Consider the following 20,504-nt stretch of genomic DNA (forward strand, 5'->3'; position numbering starts at 1 on the left):
TGGGCCCAAAATGGCAAAAAAGGGCTGAAAATGGCAAAAAAGGGGCCCCAAATGGTCAGAATTGGCAACTGCTGAGTGGGAGAGTGATCCACCACCTGTCAGAGGCCTGATCCTGGCTGTTTTGGGACCAATCCTAGCTGTTTTAGGCCTGATCCTGGACATTTTGGGCCAAATCCAGGCCAAAACGGGCCCAAAACCAGGTGGGCGGGAGCACCCGACATGTGACCTCTTTGGAGAACTACCAGAACTGTGTTCCTGCACATTCCCCCTCAAAATGAGCCCTGCACACATTTAAATTAAAAAAAAAATGATTAAAAAATCCAAGTGATTTCAGTGTCAAATACCAGATTGATGTCACATGGTATCTCAAAAGACAACCCCCAGACATAATAAAATGAAAAGTTATTTACAAAATGTAAGAGAGAAATTAAGAACTCACATGGTAGCAGCCAGCATCATAAATAGACATTAATTTTACTTCTTATAGAGAGGACAATGTACTCATGTTCAAAGAAAGGTATAAAATACAAATTGGTCACTCTCGAGGAGCCCTTGCATACAGTGTTTCAAACATGCCTGTACCGTATATAAATCACAGTATATAAAAGACAAATTCAATTTTGGATTTAGCTTAAAATCTAAAAGATTAGCCTCGAGTGAAAAGTTAAAAAAACGACTTGACGTTCCCCAAAAAACCTATAGGGTATTATCAATAAACCCACAGATTTCGTGTCTTCATTAATAATCTGCCTGTTGGAGTAAGGGAATTAAAAAAAATCCATTTTGATCATAAGGCTGAGGTGGAGACCTGTTTGGACAATAAATACTTTTTCAGAAAAAAAAATGACAGAAAGACAGACTGTCTAATTGCCCAACGCTCTAATTAAAACAAAACAAACCCTAAAACTAATGTTTAGGTTTGTTGCTCTGGTGCGTCTATCCTGAGGACTCTAACTTTTGACTTATAGTGATATTCCTTCAGATACAACTTCACAGATGGAGGTACAGGAAGTGCATCTATGCCGTCGTAAGTTGTATAGTTACAAATAACAGTCCTGCATATATGTTGAAGAGAAAAGGGGAAAGTCCTGTTTAACGGAGTCGAAAGCAGCGGTTCGAAGAACATACACGAGCTCGGATCTTTGTAATGTTCTAAGAGCCCCGTGATGTCAGGGGAATGGAAGACACACGGGTCGTGTGCGTCGAAGCTGAAGTTGTGATTCCACTGCTCAATCCTGGCGTGCAGGGAGCGACTGTACCGCCTAAAACTAACCGAGAACAAGTAATCTTCCTGGGCAGAGTCTCGTAGCAAAAAAGTTCCTTCCGGCTTTCCATCTAGAAGCGCTTCTGCAGCATATTTATCCATCACTCCCCAGTAGCATGGGTTATTATTGATCTGAAGGAGGTCAGGGACCAGGCAATGGACGTAGTCGATCTGGGTGTGGTACTTAGGAGGTGATTCCAGTTGCAGCAGCTCATCGTCAGGGTCCCATCGCGGCTTGTTTCTCTTTCTGGAGCTGGTACAAAGAGTCACCACTTCGTCATCAGAGTCCATGTCGCTCTCTTCTCTGTTCTTCATCGGCCGACTCGCAGCAGACTCGTCTCGGGGACTGCATCTGCAGGAAGCGCCGCTGCTGAAATCGCATGCCTGCAGAACCACCGGCCCTCCTCCATCCGCACTCTCCACGTCTCCATCTTTCCCTTCACTGTGGCAAGACTCCACACTGAGCCAGCTTTCCGATTTCTGCTGAATGGGGGCAGTGTGCCGTTTGATTAAGTGCCAACGAAAAGCTAGCTCAGATCGCGGCGGGAAGGGGCACGTGTCCAGCATCAGCTCGCTGATATGTATTTTCCTCTTGGAGGGAAGCGCCGAAGAATGCCGACTGCTGCAGTTCTTGATGGGGAAACACTGCCCCACAGCGTCTTGCAGTTTCTGTTTCAGAGATCGGCCGAGGAACCTGTGGCCACATGATCGTTCCAGGTCCAGCTCAGTCGAGGAACAGCTGTGCTTCCGCTCCTGGTTCCTCAAACCAAATGTGGATTTCCCTGAAGTACTTGCTGTTTCAGCATCAGAACTGCTGTCACTCCGTTTTGACCAGGAAAGTTTTTTCCTGCTCCATACATAACCATCCTTTCTGTCTGCGCTTCTGCTCCGGCTGGTTTTCGGCCTTACGTCTGTATTCTTATTATCCCTTTCTTTATTTTCTGCCATTTTTGATGCGGTTGGCTTCGCAAGAGTCCAAGGACTATTGACGGCAAGGGTTGCCGCCTTGGTTCTTACCAACGAAGGCTTCTGTTAGGCACTTTTGGGATGTATCTACGGAAACAGAAATGGACTGCATTCAATTTAGTCATCGAGAAGCACACATTTAACAGTTCAAGACTACATTTCTACTCGCCTTGTGCATATAGCCACTGCCTTCACGCTGTTCGTTAGCTCTAGGAGCTAGCCCAAACACTTAGGAGCCAGACTTTATTGAATAGATGTTCCAGTTTTTGTCACCACAAAACGTCATCCTAACCTCTTTGTAGTTTCTCATAATTTTACTACAGCAAAAGTGTTGCAGTGCTTAAATAAATATAGGGGCGACCTTGGTTATCTTCACAACAAAAGGCTAACTTCTAACCCTAGTCTACCCAATTCTTCGTAATCCCATTATGGCTTTCCAAAGTTCCATTTTTAATGGAATATCAGTCAGGATAGGAAGCAACTGGTTAAGAAGCGACTTCGTCCTCCACCGCCGAATGGTGTAAAGTTAAACAAGCAATAAAAAGAATTTCATACACTGAGAACTGCAGAAGAGATGCTTGGATAAAAGTATTCCTGAAAATACTAGGCACCATGGAGCCTGGGATTTGCTCAACCTGGATATAGCAAGTATGCGGCATTCCATCTGGGCTGTTCACAGCCCTTTATTACTTCCCCAATGAACATTTACTAGCTTAATCTTCCAAGGCCTCCGGCATGCAAACTACTCCCACGAAAACAGGAGCACAGCTGTAGATAGCGCACTGGCAAAGAACAAGGTGCTGGATATTCGTAGGACACTCAGGCTAAATTGCTCAAATATGTAATACAAAAAAAATTGATTGGCTGGCAAAAGGGAGAGAAAAGGACCTAGGCCTGTCCGTCTCCCAGGTACTTGGAAGTGCATCCCCATATGAAAGACAAGGTCAATGAAACGCAACCTCAGACAAGTTGCTACGGTTTACATTATTACAGTTTTTCCTGCCCTTGTACCAAGATACTCCTGCCTCACACATTTAATCCCTTTTAACTCTTTCAAAGTTTCAACAGGGATGTGTTAATGATCTCTTACAATGGCATTAGGCTTGCCAGTCCCCTGGTGGGGGATCCCGCTCCCCCAGCCTCTGTCCCCCCCACCTCTTACCTGGTCAGTGGGGGGCCCGTGCACGCTTGTGTCGTGCCAGGAACAATGTCATTCCTGGTGCATGTGGAAGTAATGGGTCACACGGGGGGGGGGGATTGAATGAAAATTGGCCCCAAACACTACACTACTTCCACATTGTGTCACAAATGATGTTGTTCCTGGTGTGACACATGCGAGGTAAATTCCCTGCCCGCGCAACTCCCTCCCTCCCTGGCCCCCTCAGGGACCTGGCAATCCTAAACAGTATGCTTCCACAAAAGCCGGTAACATATAGCAGCATATAAAATTATCAATTCATATTTATGGAATTTTTTGCCATGATCCTAGAATTCTTTACTTCCAAATGCACCAGTTTACGCGGCAAATAAGAACTGTCTGTTGCTGTAAGCAGGAAGAAGCTATGCAATTTTTGCACTGTCTTGTTAATGCTTATGCTTTGTTTTGCTCTGTTCAGATTTCTGCAATCCCAATCCTATTGTATGGCTTACTGGGTGCCCCATCCTGTTGACCGCAGTGATTCACACTGTGTAATCCGCCTTGAGTCTCAGTGAGAAAGGCGGACTATAAGTAACCTAAGTATATAAACAATGGTAAGAAGAGCCCTGCTGCATCGGACCAGTTGTCCAGCATTCTGTTCCACGCGGCAACTAAAACAGTTGCCCTGGAGGGCCAACCAACTGGGCACAGAGACCAAGACATTCATAGAGTCATAGAGCTGGAAGGGACTCCCGGGGTCATCTAGTCCAACGCCTGCCTAGTGCAGGAAATTCACAACTACCTCCTCGCTACATTCCCCTGATGTTTCCCCCTAGCACTGGCTTTCAGAGGTTTGCTACCTCTGTATATGGAGGTTCTCTTTACTCACCATGGCTAGCAGACATCGTCGGACCTCTCCACCACGAATCTCCCTAACCCCCCTTTAAAGCTATTTATGCTCATGGCCATCTCTACATCGACTGCCAATTAATTCCACAATTTAATTACTTGTTGAGGAATGAAGTATATAACCTTTCATCTTTCTTGATAATTAACCATACCCGAGGGGAACGACTAGCGGCAAAATGAGATGTGGAATATTAGAGTATGTTGGAAGCGTCTTGGTGAACACACATCTTCATATCAGCGTATGTATATGTCTCTATCTATCTATATATATCTGCTGAACAACAGTTACCATGTAAAGCCTTGGAAACCAGGAACACCTTCTTGCGGTGAATTTTTTATTCTCCGTATAGAATTGGGGAGGACAGAACATTATTCGCTTGTCAATCAACCATCCATTATTTAGAAGAACATGCCTACAAGTTGCAGCTGACTCACGGGCGACCCCATCCGTGGGATGTTCCAGACAAGAGGTGGTTTCCCATCCAAGTATTAACTGTGACTGACCCCGCTTGGCTTCCAAGCTCTGAGGAGCCTATTCATTCTGGCTGTGTTAAATTCCACAAAGAGCTAAGAATGCCACTGGTGTAAGTCGCGGTGTCCCTTTCTGTATTGTTTTATTTATTTTACTTATTTATACTCTGCCTTCCTCCCCAAGGAGACCCAAAGCGGCTTATCAAATTCTCCTTTCCTCCCTCACAACAACAGTCCTATGAAGTAGGCTCGGCCAAAGTCATCCAGCAAGTTTCCATACCAGAGTGTGGATTTGAGCAAATGGTAATAGTCAAATGTCAGATAAGTGTTGGAAGTGTAAGAAACATGAAGGTACTTTTTATCGTATGTGGTGGACTTGTGAAAAAGCTAAACAATTCTGGGGGGAAATTGTAGAGGTTATGTCAGATATCTTACAGAAAAATGTGATTAAGAACCCAGAATTGTTGTTATTAAGTATGAACCTAGAAGAATTTGATACAATGGACAGAACAATGGTGTTTTATATGATTACTGCGGCTAGGATGTCTTATGCACAGTTGTGGAAGACTCAAGAGATACCATCAGCGGAAGATTGGATTCTGAAACTACTGAACATGGCAAAAATGGACAAGCTAACAAGGAAGTTGAAAGAACAAGATACCGTGGAATATGTTATGAGTTGGGAGAAACTTAAGAATTATGTGGAAAAAAAGTGGGACATGAAAGTCAAAATGCAGTCTTTGGATAATTGTTAAGAGGGGAGAATAGATCTTTATATTAGTTGGAGGTGAAAATATGGATAGTGTATAAGTAAGAATGATATAGTATATTTTATATTAGATACAGATATGTTATACTATATATTATAATGTAGAAATTAATATTATAGGAGATAGTGATGTAATGTAGATGAAGGGAATGGAAAACTGTTGGAAATCAACTGAAAAGGGGGGGAATGGGTGGGAGTGATAGAATGTGATGGATATTGATATTGAATATTATGATTTGTGTATACTGACCCATCCAATAAAAATTAAAAAAAACAGAGTGTGGATTTGAAAGGAGGTTGCCCAAATACTCGTTTGTCACTGTCCAGAGATGGAAGTCCCACCCCTGCACTTACTTACTCCAGAGGAACCTCCAGCAGGGACCAGCCTCACCCAGGCACTGCTAAGGTAGGTAAACTCAAGCAGGGGCTCTGGGGAAAGAAGCAAGGGAAACGCCACACCCGGAGGGGGCCCAGCAGCAGCCCCAGAGCCTTGCAGGCCCTGCCCATGACTTAGGGGAGAGGCAGGGCTCAGGCAATGGGCTGCAGTTGGGAACAGGCCAGAGGAGGAGGCCGGCAGCACCTGGGGTTTTGGGGGGCCTGAGCAGACAGGCATAGCAGCCTCTTAAAACCTCTGAAGGGTGGAGCAGGAGAAAAGCAAGCCCAGTCAGGGAGACCACTGGCTCAAATTGCCTTCACTCACCTGGGGCCCACCTGGGTATTGGAGGAGCCCAAGGTCAACCCACCAACAGGCAATCTTTCATGAGGCTGCCCAGGGAAGGGTAGGCAGGCAGGGTTGGAGTGCTCCCAAGATATCAATGGAAACCTGGAGGGCTTGAGAGACAAGGACCATGGAGCAACAGACCCCCCCTCCCCCCATATCCTGAGGTTCATCTGGTGCCAGGGCTTGGGGAAAATGGATGCTGAAGGCTGCTGTGGCCCCTCTCTGTCCCTGCTGGGTAAGAACTGAACAGGCACTCTAGCCGCTGCACCACACTGGCCCTCCAACTATCAGTTAAGGTGTTGTTTGTCCAGCAGAAATGAGGGCTGCTTACCCCTTCGCTCTGCAGCAAGCAGGGAGAGATCTAGCAGCACAGCAAAGCTTCTCCTACCGGCCACCCTGCTAAAACTACATCTTCCAAACAAGAAGATGCCTGGCTCAACCAGGGCTAGGGCCTTTTTGGTCCTGGCCCCGACCTGGTGGAACTCTCTGTCTGAGGACACCTGGGCCCGCCAAGATCTTGTTTCCTTCAGGCGGGCCTGTAAGACGGAGATGTTCCGCCAGGTCTATGGTTGAGGCCATCAGGGTTTCCACCAAATTAGCCTCTCCCCCGGTCTCCCCTATGTCTGTAGGGGGGGTATTGATCATCTACCCCCCATATATGAGCGACCACACATGGTTAAGCTGCACCTCCAGGGAGGGTGGGATATAAATATAAACAACAACAACAACAACAATAATAATGGCACATAAAAACAAGAATAACTGCCTGGGGCCTATTTTGCCTAGGGCCTTTGAAAACCAACTTTGGCTTTCAGTAGTTACTGGGGCTTTGCTTTATATACTTTATTTTAAAAAAAACTTTGCAATTGTAGACCAACTCTGGTGGTTCCTGGATAAAACTAGAGAGAAGAGCTTTTGAGTTTAATCATTCATTTAGAGAAACCTTACATTTTAAAACCGATGTGAAATATTCTCGTTTCATAATGACAGTTAAATACGTTTTTATAATTAGTTTAGGAACAGATCAGTTAACAGGTACACTATCTTCTTGATCTAATAAAAAGTCAATACTTGTCTAATACGTAACTGGGTCAACTGACTGAATCTTTCTAGTCACCAGACTACCTTACTGTTCAAAGAATGAACCCCAATATAAATTATATAACTAGTGTGTATTGATGAGGTATTCATGAAACATCTAGGCATCTTTTGGAACTATATACACAACTGAACTAGAGATGTAATATTTCTGGAAATTTTGAAGCCACAGGAAAAAACCAAAAATTTCGGGAAAAACTGAAATATATACAATACTTACTGTCCTATCAATCCTAAATTAATGTTACTGCTTTAACAACATAAAATGCATCCTTCATAACTTACTTAGCATATAACTTCGCCACATTTGCCATATTTATGGAATTTAAAATAAAATAATAAATGCCTGTTTTCTATAAGCAGAATTTTAAGTGTACCCAATATACGATATATTACTGAAAGATGATGCAACCTATTCTACCTTAGCTCATTTATTTTTTTGTTAAACAGAAAACACAAGCTTTGCAGTGAATAACATAAAACATATTATTTGGTCAGAAAAGGCGTCATGCAATAAAATAGCGTAGTTTGATATGTAGTTAAACTTCGTAACATTAAATCACTGAGCTATGCATTGGGTATTATCTGCATACACATTATAGCATTTTAATTATGTACAAAATTAGTCACATTTAAAAATAAAAGTATCAGCACCTCGAGTCTCTAATCAGAACCACTTTCTAAAACTGATTCTGAGCCTTTCAGATTCATCTTTATTTTCAAGCAGCTCTTTAGAAAAACTGAAGCTTGCACAAATTGAATCAAGCTTCTCTATTCCTTCACACATTCTAGGTGCAGAAACACATCTTGGATTTAACAGCTATATATGTCTACAGCACGCCCACCTTGTCTTTAAGAGCATTTCACTTGTTCTAAAAGAGAAAATATTTCATAGAAGTTTTTTCAGTACTCTCCCAAATTTCCAATTTTTCCATAAGAAAAATGGGTGGAGGAAAGGTCTTAGGAAAAAAACACGCTCCCACTCCCAACTCAAATTTTTCTCTAGGCCTCCACATCTCTGCACTAAACACTCAAAGCCATTTATTTTCCCCACATTTTAAAACAACAAACATACATACGTACATCAAAGGACTCCATGGAGCACTTCTCACTAGAGATGGGCACGAACTGGGAAAATGGCGGTTCATGGTTCACCATGTTCCACAAACAACCCCAAACTTGCCCAGTATGCAAACCGATTTGTTTGGTTCATCACTTCTGGAGGCCGTAGAACAGCCCCCTGGACAGTCAGAGATGCCAAACTCACAGGGAGTCTTCAGCAGGCTCTCCTCCAGCCACTCTCCAAGTTTGGCAAAGATTGGCTGTCGGATGTCTGAGTTATAGGCCTCCAAATCTGACAACAACTGGAAATACACATAGATCATGCCTTTCCCAGGGTCCAAGCTCCCTGAAACTTGGGGGGGGGGTCTTTAGGGAACAGTTAGAGGTAGGTTCCCTGCAAATTTGGTCAATTTTGGACTTCAGGGAGGACATTTTAGAGCCCCCAAAGAAGGTGCCCCCAACCACTCCATTTGTTCCTATTGCGAGGAAATATCTGCAGAAGTCCCTCCCCACATTTCCTAGGGAATAGATGGATCGGTGCTAGGCTGTCTGCAGTCACGAACCGAAAAACGAAACAAACGAACTGCCTTAAAAATCATAAAGGTTCGTCGTGGTTCATGGAAAAAGCGCTCCCATGAACTGCCGGTTCATGAACCGCTCAGTTTGCGCCCATCTCTACTTCTCACCTTTTCTTACTTCCATACACATAGATTTTGGGGTAACTGATGCTCTGACTCCCAAAAGGCGTAGTCCTATAGTCCTAATCTAAACATTTATAATATTGTATATAATTAAAGAAAATAACCTACTTCATTTACAAGGACTTTCTCCACTATCATTTGAAGCAAACTGCAGATGAGGTTTAACACCATGTCTCCTCCTTGAAACACCTTCCTCCAATTAAAAAAAAAATCTACTCTAAGATTTGTGTATTTCTCGAAAGCTTGGTCACCACGTTGTGAATACTGGTTGGTCCTAACAAACATATTATTTTGCAGGCTGTATGCTAGAGGGATTTTTGCTTTGCTTCTCTCTTTAACAAATGCTATATATTCATGGCAGTGAGGCATTTAAGAGCAAAACCCCCAGAAGTCATCCAAAGTAGGTCAAGAAACATAACGCGCTCAAATATTAATGCTATCCTTGTTCAATATTAGTTCATATAAGCATGATGTTAAGAGATGCTATACTATACTGACACTTTCAGGTCACTCTCAAGATGGGAATTAATTAAAAATACATAAGTCACAGACTGGGAATCTCTTGGCAACGTTGTCACTGGCTTATCAAAATGGAGTTGGAAGAAAGACTCTCCCCAAAGGCATCTGAGGTATCAAGTGCTTCATATACTGAAGAGGATTATATAAAATCCAGTTCTTTTGCTAAGGGCAATTTTAAAAGACCGTGATGGATGGAAATGCTTTTTTATCTACTGCACAGAGGAAAAGAGAATTAAAAAGAAATTAAGCCTTTCCTAAGATCCAACATGCTCACTGTATGCCATGTTTTGCTTTACATAGCTGTTACTCAGAGAACTGTCAACATATTGGTTCCAGAGAATTATATAAAACGATACACAACTGGGAAAATACTATTTTTATTCTGGGGGAAATACCTTGAACCTTTGGTCTGCTTTTAAAGAGCTGTTTTCTACTATTAAGAGGTCTCTGTACCACCTTTAAGGTAAGACTTGGCCCAAGATAATTTACAAAAGAAAAAAAAGAACCATAAAACAGTCCAAACAGTATACAATATATTTTTAAAGAAACATGATGTAAAAACAAACAGAAAGGGCTCATTTTATCTGACTTTTAAGAGAGCAGAGTTGGTCTTAGCCAAGGTTTACAAGGGAAGAATACAATGAGAAAGCTTGTGCTTCTCACGCAGTTTTCAAGAGATTCTGGAACTCTGAAGACTTAACTTGGCTGGCCAGGACTTCAGTGGTCCAAATCTGACTTGGGTTTGGAAGCTATCTGGCAGGCAGCGCAGCTTAGGATGAGAAGAGTATTGCACGAGCAGGTTCCAACTACGACTCTACTTTTGAACTGAATAAATGAAAAATAGAGACGGAAATCAGCTGGGCATCACATGAAGACACTCCACACTAGCTCTCCGGATGAGTTCATCTGGCAGCTTCATTTAGATGTTTAATATTGGGGGGGGGGGGCAGGACAGAAGGAGGCCCGTGGGAGTTGTCCTGTGAAGTTCAAGGAGTACACTTCCAACTTGCCTGCCTAGAAGGGAATGAAACTTGCACAAATCAGTTCTGTTTTCTCTGTCTAATTCCCACAGGAAGTCCAAAAAATGTCATGATCTACCATAGGGTCCCCCAATCTGGTGCCTGCAGTTACCGTGGCATGTGTGGAGGGAGGCCTCCTGCGGAAGCCGTTCTGGGTTTGGCTCCGCCTCCCGTGGAAGCCATTTTGGGGTGGCACTCAACACCCTGTCAAAATTCCAAAGGTGCTTACAGGGTCAAAAAAAGGTTGAGGACCCTTGATCTACCATAGCAAATGCTACTGAGACCAAGATGTCTCCAAAATGAGATTCATAATAGTACTCACTGATGGTGAGAATTGTATTCAATAAACACCTTGCTTCCCACCTTGAACCTTTGGAATAGGAGGGACCATATGTGAAAATGAAATATAAAGCATCTTATGCCAATGCCTCAAGAAGACATTTCAATGGAAGGGTGTTATTCAACTATGAAGAGTCTGGACTCTGAAGAGGCGGCATAGAAATATCCTAAATAAATAAACCAACCTCTCTTTTTTTGCAGATTTCTGGAACATTTTATGAAAACCAAATTCTTATTGAAACGTATTATGAAAATCTAAAATTTAAATCCCCCCCCAATAAATAAGAAGGAAGTTGTCTATTTTTAGATCCCAAAGATGGCCAAAACACCACATCTTTCCCACTGATTTACTTTATGTTCCTTCTTCTCCTAGCAACTTTTTTCTTTTTTATTAAACCGACAGAGTAAATAAAAGAATACGGCTCTTGGTTCTTCTTTCATTTAATTACTCCATTCTCATCACTATAGTCACCACCATAATATTGCTACAGCAAGACATCTAGTCTCTTTGTCCCATTGAGGGCCTATATACTGATTTTTCAGACATTTTCTTTCCCTTCTCAGTGAATGAGCAAAAGAAAGGAGCTGTTTATTAAAAGTTATGTCTAATACAGCCCATTTTGAGAGCTTGCAAAGGCAAATAATACATTAAATCAATCAATCAAACAAGAAGTCCGTAATACAGAGTATGAAAAGATTAGATACCTACAAGCATGATTGCTAACACTATCTCAGCAACAAAAAGCAAGTCCATTTCTGTTTTAAGAACACAGTTGGAAGACAGATAATTCCCAGTTCAGCTTGGGTTAGAGGAACACGTACATAAACTGGATTTATGCCAGCTATAAAGACTTGCTTAACACTATGCCTTAGTATTCTCCTTTGCCTGTAGCCCTCTTAAAAATGAGTTTTCACTACCTCTTCATAACCCAAGAGCAGTTTGAGAGGGGTGGGGGAGAGAGAGGGAGAGAGGGAGAGAGGGAGAGAGGGAGAGAGAGAGAGAGAGAGAGAGAGAGAGAGAGAGAGAGAGAGAGAGGCTCCTTAGGCACACTAATGCCAACAATACAGATAAAAATGAAAGGCAGCATAGATATTAAGTATATTTTTACCCAGAGGGAAATGTTAATGGAGACAGTGATTTGGTAAGTCACTTATGTGAATCGGCGACGTGAGCTTCATTTTCAAAGAAATGTAGCAGATGCGACGCAGGTAGATAGCGTTAGCAGAAAGGAAACTCAGCCTTTCAGGTACCACTTGTATGCTAGTGAGTACACTGAAGGCATTCTAAATGCATTTTGCATTTGACAAAATACTTAAAACATGCCGCTCGCTTCCACGCACTGACAATAAAATGCAGGGTTCTTTTTGAGCCATGTAATTCTGCCACAAGTCATCCCAGCATGAAAGCCTCTGTGGAGGAGTTTGATGGCAGAGTCATCCATTGTTGCTCAACACAGGATTGTCTCTTCCGCTTCCTACACCTTTAATAAATGTCACTGAACTCTCCTCTTAGGGAGTGTGCACAACACTGTTTCTTTCCATGACACTTAAAAATTACTGACTCTAGACTTTCTCCTAGGGAACGACACAGAGGACTGACTCACTTAGTTCACATAAGGCAGATCCTTCATCATATCGAACCCTGAAAACTGGTGAAGACTGAAATTGGTACTTTGGGCCTGAAAAACACCTGAACTGTTTGGGGTTCAAGCCAATACACTTCTTCTGAGCTGAAGTGGATAATAGCTAGAGACTACAGAGTTTTTAATAATATGTCACTGTGATAAGTTCATCGCAGTGATGGACAACTTCTTGCTCCCGACAGAAATGGAGGCTACAGGTGATATCTACCATCCCAGACTGATTTAATCAGGGCTTTTTTCCAGTGGGAATGCGGTGGAATGGCGTTCCGGCACCTCTTGAAAATGGTCACATGGCTGGTGGCCCCGCCCCCTGATCTCCAGACAGAGGGGAGTTTAGCTTGCCCTCTGCGGTGCTGGAGTGGCACGGAGGGCAATCTAAACTCCCCTCTGTCTGGAGATCAGGGGGTGGGGCCACCGGCCATGTGACCATTTTCGCAGAAGGCAATTTAAACTTTAAAAAACTTCCCCCTTGTTCCAGCTGACCCAAAGTGACGTCATTGTGCGGTCCTGAAAAAAAGCCCTGGATTTAATAATGCTTCAAAAGACCAAGCCATCACAAACAGGGACACAACTGTTCTTCCCTCCATAATCCAGATGAGAGGGCTTGTTCTCAGATCAGCTCACAAAGACAAAAGCACTAATCACAAGATTAATCATTGCAAAAACTTCCAATCTACAAACCATCAGATGCAAATGCTACTAACGGTACTGTGCATATCATTAACTAGCTAATTGTGAAAACTAGTTACAAGTTTCTTTCTTTCCTTTTTATGGTTAACAGAAAATTCTTCTCTGTTTAAGCTATTTTGTATCTTTGCCCGAAAGCCCCCTGCAAAAACAGATCAAAAGATTCTGTATTAAATCTTGGTTATATTTTGAAACAGATACACAAGTGAAAACCCATTCATAAACACCTCCTTCAGTGGGCCTGATCCTGTAAATAACTGCATGCAGCTAAATTCTCTCTTGCACAGAGAATTACACAAAAGAAAAATGAACCAGCAAGCAATTGACCACCGTTGAAATGTATAACGTACTTAAAGGACTGGGGACGAGGTAAAGGCAGTCTAGCAAAACTCAGGTGCTTTAAGGACCATTTACAGAACATGTTTGTTGAGGATTATTGTGTGAACAGTTCAAACGCAATTAATGAAGTTTTAGGGATCATCTAGCAGTAGTAAATCACATCTTAAGGCATCACATTTGCAAGCACATCCGCCGATAGAAATCAATGCAGAGATAGTCCTAAGTCGGAGGTGGGGGGGGGGGGGAATCACACAATGCACACAGGTGCTTTGTCACTATTAGTTTTGGCAAAAGAGTGTCAGCCTCAGTAGAAATAGCTGCATCTCACAAAAGGCACAAAGTAGTAGAAAAGAGCAGGATTCCAGTAGCGCCTGTAAGACGAAGAGGTGAGCTGTGACTCATGAAAGCTCATACCCTACCACAAATTTTATTAGTCTTATAGGTGCTACTGGACTCTTGTTTTTTTCTACTGCTGCACGCAGACTAACACGGCTACCCATTTTAGGCATAAAGTAGAAGAGCTAAAACATAGCAATAAAACGGTTGCATTCCCAAAAACAAGAGTAACTTTTTAAAAAAGTATATTGGTGTACACTGAAACATAAGGCCACACATAGTAAAAAGTTCAGGAAAGTCAACAAGAGACCTGTGATATTTTAGTATATACTGTAAACACTGCCGACAGGTCACTCAAGAGTTATTTTATGTTTTGGTAGGTCTCATTCCCAGTAGCAACACAAACAGGGTTAAAATAGAAGACTGGGCAGGACAAAAAAAAATCTTGAGGTTTCTCCAGAGATAGTTTTCCTTTCAGGTCTACATCTCAGGACCGCTGCTTGAAGAAATGGCATCTGGAATATTTTTAAATGCTCATTTTTTCAGCAAAACAGGCACACATTTAATCACTGTTTGCATGTTATCTTTTAAGACATAAGACATAGGGAACAATCTTAAGCAGTTTACTCAGAAATAATTCTCATGTTATTTTAATTGGGCTTTCTCCCAGGAAAGCGCCCCTAGGATTTGCAGCCATAGGAAGTGCAACTCTAAGAATCAGTGCTGGAAAAAGAAGCTGGATTCTTCTGTGGAACCCAAGACGTTTATGTGACATTTAGCAAAACAGCCAAATAACTTGTGCTGTCTCCCCAAATATTCCAGGTCAACAGTGCTGTTCAAGAAAACCTGACCTCACAACAGTCAAAGATAAGAAATATTTAACTTTCCTCAGAATCTATGCATCGTATAATCAACTTGCAGAACTTCTTATGGAAACGCATCCTTCATGAACATAGAGCGCCAACTTCAACGTTCAAGATATACTTACCTAAAAAGTTTTCCTTTCATCTATTTTTTTAAAATCCAGAATGGCTCTGAAGTCTAAAAACCCCACAACAAAGCTAGCCTATGACAGGATGCTACCCCCACAACCAAATGTACCACAAACGACCTAGCCCCTGCCCGAGCTTGTTGTTCCCACCCCCAACTTTTAAGATATCTGCCCCAGAAGTGTGATGACGTGTTGAAGTGGAATCCCCTTTCATAGTTAATAAAAAAGCGACACAGCCATCGTGAAAGGCTGCCACGATCTCCCTGAAAGTGAATGCTTACCTGCTGCTTACCAGAACAGACATTTGGTGGACATCCCCTTCCCAAAACAGGGTACCCCGAAGGGGCTTCATCTCATGCAGCCGGAGCAGAGAGCGGCACGCTCCCCATCAGACACAAAGGCAGACTGGATGCATTGCACAGCTGGAGGAGGAAGGAGATGGGCAGCAGCGGGCTGGGTGGAGGAAGCCAGAGATTGGGGGGGGGGGAGAAAAGGAAGCTGAGAAAGGAAGATGTCATAATAGGGAAGGAAGGGAATTTAAAAGGGGGGCTGAGAAGGGGGAAGAGAAGGGGCTGGTGGGGAACTGCTATTTTAAAAGGGGGATTTAAAAAAGGGGGGGACTTGAAAAGGGGCTGATGGGGGGACTTTTATTTGAAAAGGGCAATTTTTTAAAAGGGGGGACCTTTATTTGAAAAGGGCAATTTTTAAAAAGGGGGGACCTTTATTTGAAAAGGGGGATTTTTAAAAAGGGGGACCTAAGAAGGAGCTGATGGGGGGCCTTAAATTGAAAAGGGGGTCTTTTTAAAAAGGGCAACCTAAGAAGGGGCTGATAGGGGGGACCTTAATTTGAAAAGGGGGATTTTTAAAAAGAAGGAACCTAAGAAGGGGCTGAAGGTGGACCTTTATTTGAAATGGGTTTTTTTTTTAAAGGAGCAATCTAAAAAGGGGCTGATGGGGGGCTTTATTTGAAAAGGGAGATTTTTTTAAAAGGGGGGACCTTAATTTGAAAAGGGAGATTTTAAAAAGGGGGGGACCTGAGAAGGAAAAGAGAAGGGGCTGGCGGAGGACTTTAATCTGAAAGGGGGGGATTTAAAAAGGGGGGGTTGGGAAGGGGAAGAGAAGGAGCTGGTGGGGAAACTTTTATTTGAAAAAGAATTTTTTAAAAAAGGGGGGGGACATGAGGAAAAGCTGGTGGTGGGGGACCTTTATTTGAAAAGGGGATTTAACAAGGGGAAGAGAAGGGGCTGGTGGGGGGAAATTAAATAATTTGGAACGGGGGGTTAGATGATCTATGAGGAAAGGAGAAAAAAATAAGATATTTTTTTTGTCAGAGTCAGGGCTTGAAGAGGGTGGGGAGAGGGCTTAATGGCAATTTACTTCTGGCTCAAGAGGCTCAGCTGGAAGAGAAGATGGGGGGGAGACTGAGTGGGACAAGCAAAAAAGGGGGGGGCGTTAAAGTCTTATGGTGGTGGTGGGGGGTCGAAATTCGAGCAAGGCGCGGGGACGAGGGAGAAAAGCGGGCCGGCGGGGCCTCCTCCTTCCTCTTCGGCCTCGCCAGGCGCTGCTCCCACCCGCGGGCGGCCTCCGGCGCGGCCCTCGCCCGGCGCCTCTTCGTGGCCGGTGACGGGATCCGGACGAGCAGGAGGAGGCGGAGACCAGGCCCAGCCCGGCCTCCGACGCCGCCCGCCCGCTCGCCCGGCTCCGCCTCAGGCCTAGAGCGCGGGAAGCCTCGAAGCCGGGAAGGAGGCATCGCTTTGGGCCGCGCCGGTGAGGGAAGGGCAGCGAGGGGAGCGGGGTGGCCGGCGGGCTGCGGAGGCCCCTCAACTTTTCCCACACACTGGAGGAAAGTTTGGGGGGTTTTGTTTTAGGGGGGCGCTCAGCCACCGACACCCCCATTTTGCTAGTGTGGAGCTCAGAAGCTTATTTTTTTACCTCAGGTAAATTTTTTTCTCAGGGGGAGGGGCATTTCCATTTCTCCCCCGCAGAAGTAGGGTTGCCAGCTCCAGGTTGGGGAATTCCTGGAGATTTGGGGGGCGAAGGTGGGAGAAAGCAGAGTTTGGGGAGGGAAAGGACCTCGGCATAGAGTCCAACCCCCCCCCCCCGAGCAGCCATTTTCTCCAGGGGAACTGATCTCTGTGGCCTGGAGATCAGGTGTAATTCCGGGAGATCTCCAGCCTGGAGGTTGGCAATCCTAACTCTTCGTCTCGCCCCTTTATTCCTCTCCTCATTCCCCCCCCCCTTAACTCCCTTCCCTCTCCCTTTTCTCCCCCACCCCACCTTTAAAACAAAACTTTTCTCAGGTCCTTCAACTTTCCCTAGAAAGTTGCGGACAAAAATACTTTGTGCAATCCTAAACAGAGTTAACACCCACAGTGAAAGCCTAAGCAGATTTGAAATCAATGGGCTTAGACTGCTTAGGATTTCCCTGGGAAAGGGCAAGAGTCCAGTAGCACCTATAACACGAATGAACTTTGTGGTAGGGGATGAGCTTTCGTGAGTCACAGCTCACTTCTTCAGATACTAATAGAAAAGAGCAAGAGCGTGTGTGTTCTTTTAAAAATATTTAAGATGTTTTATTGGTTTTAAAGATACTGTATTTTATATTGTTGTATTAATTGGAATCCGCCCTGAGCCTGCTGGTGCGGGGAGGGCGGAATACAAATCAAATAAAATAAGTCCAGTCGCACTTCTAAGACTAACAAAATTTTGGTAGGGGATGAACTTTCGTGAGTCACAACTCACTTCTTCAGATATCAGTAGAAAAGAGCAAGAGTCCAGTAGCACTTCTAAGACTAACAAAATTAGTGGTAGGATAGGAGCTTTTGTGAGTCACAGTTCACTTCTTCAGGATTTCCCTATAAGTTAACCGAAGTCAATGGACGTAGAAGGGTGTCACTCTGTTTATGATTGCACTAGTCATTTAATTTTTATGGTGGCAAGGAATTTGGGTTCTCAGATGGCTTTAACAGCCTCTTCAGATGTTATGCGGCAGCAAGCCTGGGTTGCGGATCAGTGTAAGGCCCCACAAGGAGCTGCAGCCAACTGGGGTTTTGCATTATGCCGTTTTGCACACTTACTGCATTCATGTGTTACATTGCAAGGGCTACACCTGAAAGGATGCCATGTGTGAGCTGGTCCAAAGTCTAGTATAAGTGATGTAGCAGTTAGAGTGTCAGACCAGGATCTGTGTGCAAATTTGCGTTCTGGCCATGGAAGCTTGCTGGGTGACCTTGGGTCAGTCACCTGTCAGCCTAAACTATCTCACAGGGATGTTGTGATGATAAAATAGAGGAGAGGAGAATGATGTAGGCTGAGGCAAGGTATAATTACAGTAAAATAAAGAAAATTTTAAAAATTTGTGATGCAACACAGTGTTTCTCCTCCTCTAGTGATGCAACACAGTGTGCCCTACACAGAGAGAGAGAGAGAGAACATGAATGAATACATACACTGTGTTGTAAATATATACATATACCGAATCTGCCACGGTTTAATTCATAGAATCATAGAGTTAGAAGGGGCCATACAGACAATCTAGTCCAACCCCCTGCCCAGTGCAGGATCAGCCTAAAGCATCTCTGACAAATATTCATCCAGACTCTTCTTGAAAACTGCCAGTGAGGGGGAGCTCACCACCTCCCTAGGCAGCTGATTCCACTTTTGAACTACTCTGACTGTGAAAAAGTTTTTCCTAATATCCAGCCGGTACCTTTGTGTGTGTAGTTTAAGCCCATTGCTTCGGGTCCTGCCCTCTGCTGCCAACTGGAACAGCTCCTTGCCCTCCTCCAAATGACAGCCTTTCAAATTGTGCCAACTTTCCTGCTAGAGATATACATCTTGCTCTTCTTTTTGCTATTCAAAAATTTGACTTGTTTTTTTATCAAGTTGCTTATATTTGCTTAGTAATTTCAACTTTTCCCCCGTAGGTAGAGAAAAATGCCTTTGTCACAAAAGCCCATGAGGTATGGCCACACTGAAGGCCACACGGATGTTTGCTTTGATGATGCTGGAAGGTAAGTGATTGAGGATTGCGTTGCTCAACAGTTCCTAAAATAGATGATGCGTATTTGATAGAAAGTCGTGGTTGCTGCAGGCTTCCCACCACATTTGTAATGTGAAGGTCCAAGAGAGGAATTCACACTATTTCCTGTGTGGAAATGATTTCTATGTAAGGAATTTCATCTTGTGAAATGACTTTGAGTGCTGGTCTGGCATAGTGGCTAAGAGCAATCCAAAGTAGGTCTCCTCGAAATCCTAATCAGGTCTATTCTATGGGGCTTAGAGTGTTCTCAGGATTGCACTGTAAGGGAATGAGAATCCAGTAAGTCCCTGGTTCAAATCTCAGCCACAAATTTAGGCAACTCACTCGTCTTCAGTGTCTCCCCACATCTGCTGTGATGGAGGTAATACATGCCTCCCTTAGAGATCTGTTATAAATTTCTTTTGAATGATTTATATTTACAAATGGTAAATTATAGTTGTTACGGTTTACTGTTGTCTTGCCAGTGCTACAGCTCAAACTAGTGCTGTACTAGTTTTCAGGACCTGCACTGACTAGCTGCTGCCATATTGCAAGGAAACACAATTATATTGCCTTGAGTTTTTCCATGTTAACTACAGGTCCCTCCTCTCCTAGATTTAATTCTTTACTATTTTCATATTTGTCTGTTTACTTGGGATTTATGCCCTTCAATTTAAAAAGCATTGAAGGCAGATTACGAGATAAACTCTAAAATGATAAAGTGAGTCAAACTGTAAGCAACAGGATAAAAACAAAATAGCAAAATGAACAAAGTAAACAAGAACAGTTAAAATTATGCCTGGAACCTAGGGGTGCCAGGTCAGGAGGCTGGCACTCCAGAGAGGGGTGGAAGAAAGGGTGGACATATTGTGTGACGTGTTGTTGTTAAGTCCAGATGAAAACCCGGAAGTGATGTCAGCACATCAGCGAACACTTTGGAAACTATGGTATTATCATAGACTTTCCAGAGTGTCAGCTGATGTCACATTTGGGGTTTCATCCTTACATGACGTTGATACTTTGCCCAATGTCATTTCTACGCCTTACTGTTCTCTTGCCAGCCTGGAGCCAAAGGTGGGTGGGAACGCCTAGCCAGAGGGCAAATGACATGCCTTCCCCAAACCCATCAATATCTAATTTAGAACCTTAAACTGACCTTAAAATCAAATCAATGATATCAATAAAAACCTCAAAAGCATGTTAGAAAACAGTCAGCTTTGAGGACATTGCTTATTTAGCCCCCCCTGAAGGCTCTCCGGAAATGAATTGTCTTAACTGATTTGCACAGCTGTGTTTGAGCCAAATGGCAGCTACTGTTGTGGGTGACTTTCTTCTGTGCCAGATGGAACAGTGAAAAGCTTCAAAAGGCATGTAGACAAGTTTGGCCCACACAGAGGACCATGGAAGCCAAATAAGGAGTAAACTAGTTAGGTGTCCACCCTTTGTCAAAGCAATGCCGCTTGAGTCCTGCAAAAATAGATTTCAGTAATGCCAAAGTCACTTCCTCAGTT

The 20,504-nt window shown here is 43.5% G+C and overlaps 2 protein-coding genes across 2 annotated transcripts in view; one reads left to right on the forward strand and one right to left on the reverse strand.

Moving 5' to 3' along the window:
* Positions 1-458: 458 nt before the first annotated feature.
* On the reverse strand, positions 459-16,586 carry SOCS4 (suppressor of cytokine signaling 4). The gene is made up of 2 exons (XM_054970155.1): positions 15,254-16,586; positions 459-2,317 (listed from the first exon to the last, which is right to left on the reverse strand). Exon 2 carries the CDS (start codon positions 2,210-2,212, stop codon positions 914-916), a length of 1,299 nt encoding a protein of 432 aa, XP_054826130.1. The 5' UTR covers positions 2,213-2,317; positions 15,254-16,586; the 3' UTR covers positions 459-913.
* Positions 16,587-18,908: 2,322 nt separating this feature from the next.
* Positions 18,909-20,504, forward strand: part of WDHD1 (WD repeat and HMG-box DNA binding protein 1) — a 42,680-nt gene continuing 41,084 nt past the window's right edge. Inside the window, exon 1 of the mRNA XM_054971710.1 lies at positions 18,909-18,985. Within this exon, the coding sequence (XP_054827685.1) occupies positions 18,909-18,985 (77 nt within the window). The remainder of the gene's footprint in view (positions 18,986-20,504) is intronic.

The sequence above is a fragment of the Eublepharis macularius genome, chromosome 2, assembly GCF_028583425.1.
Source record: "Eublepharis macularius isolate TG4126 chromosome 2, MPM_Emac_v1.0, whole genome shotgun sequence".
Classification (NCBI taxonomy): domain Eukaryota; kingdom Metazoa; phylum Chordata; class Lepidosauria; order Squamata; family Eublepharidae; genus Eublepharis; species Eublepharis macularius.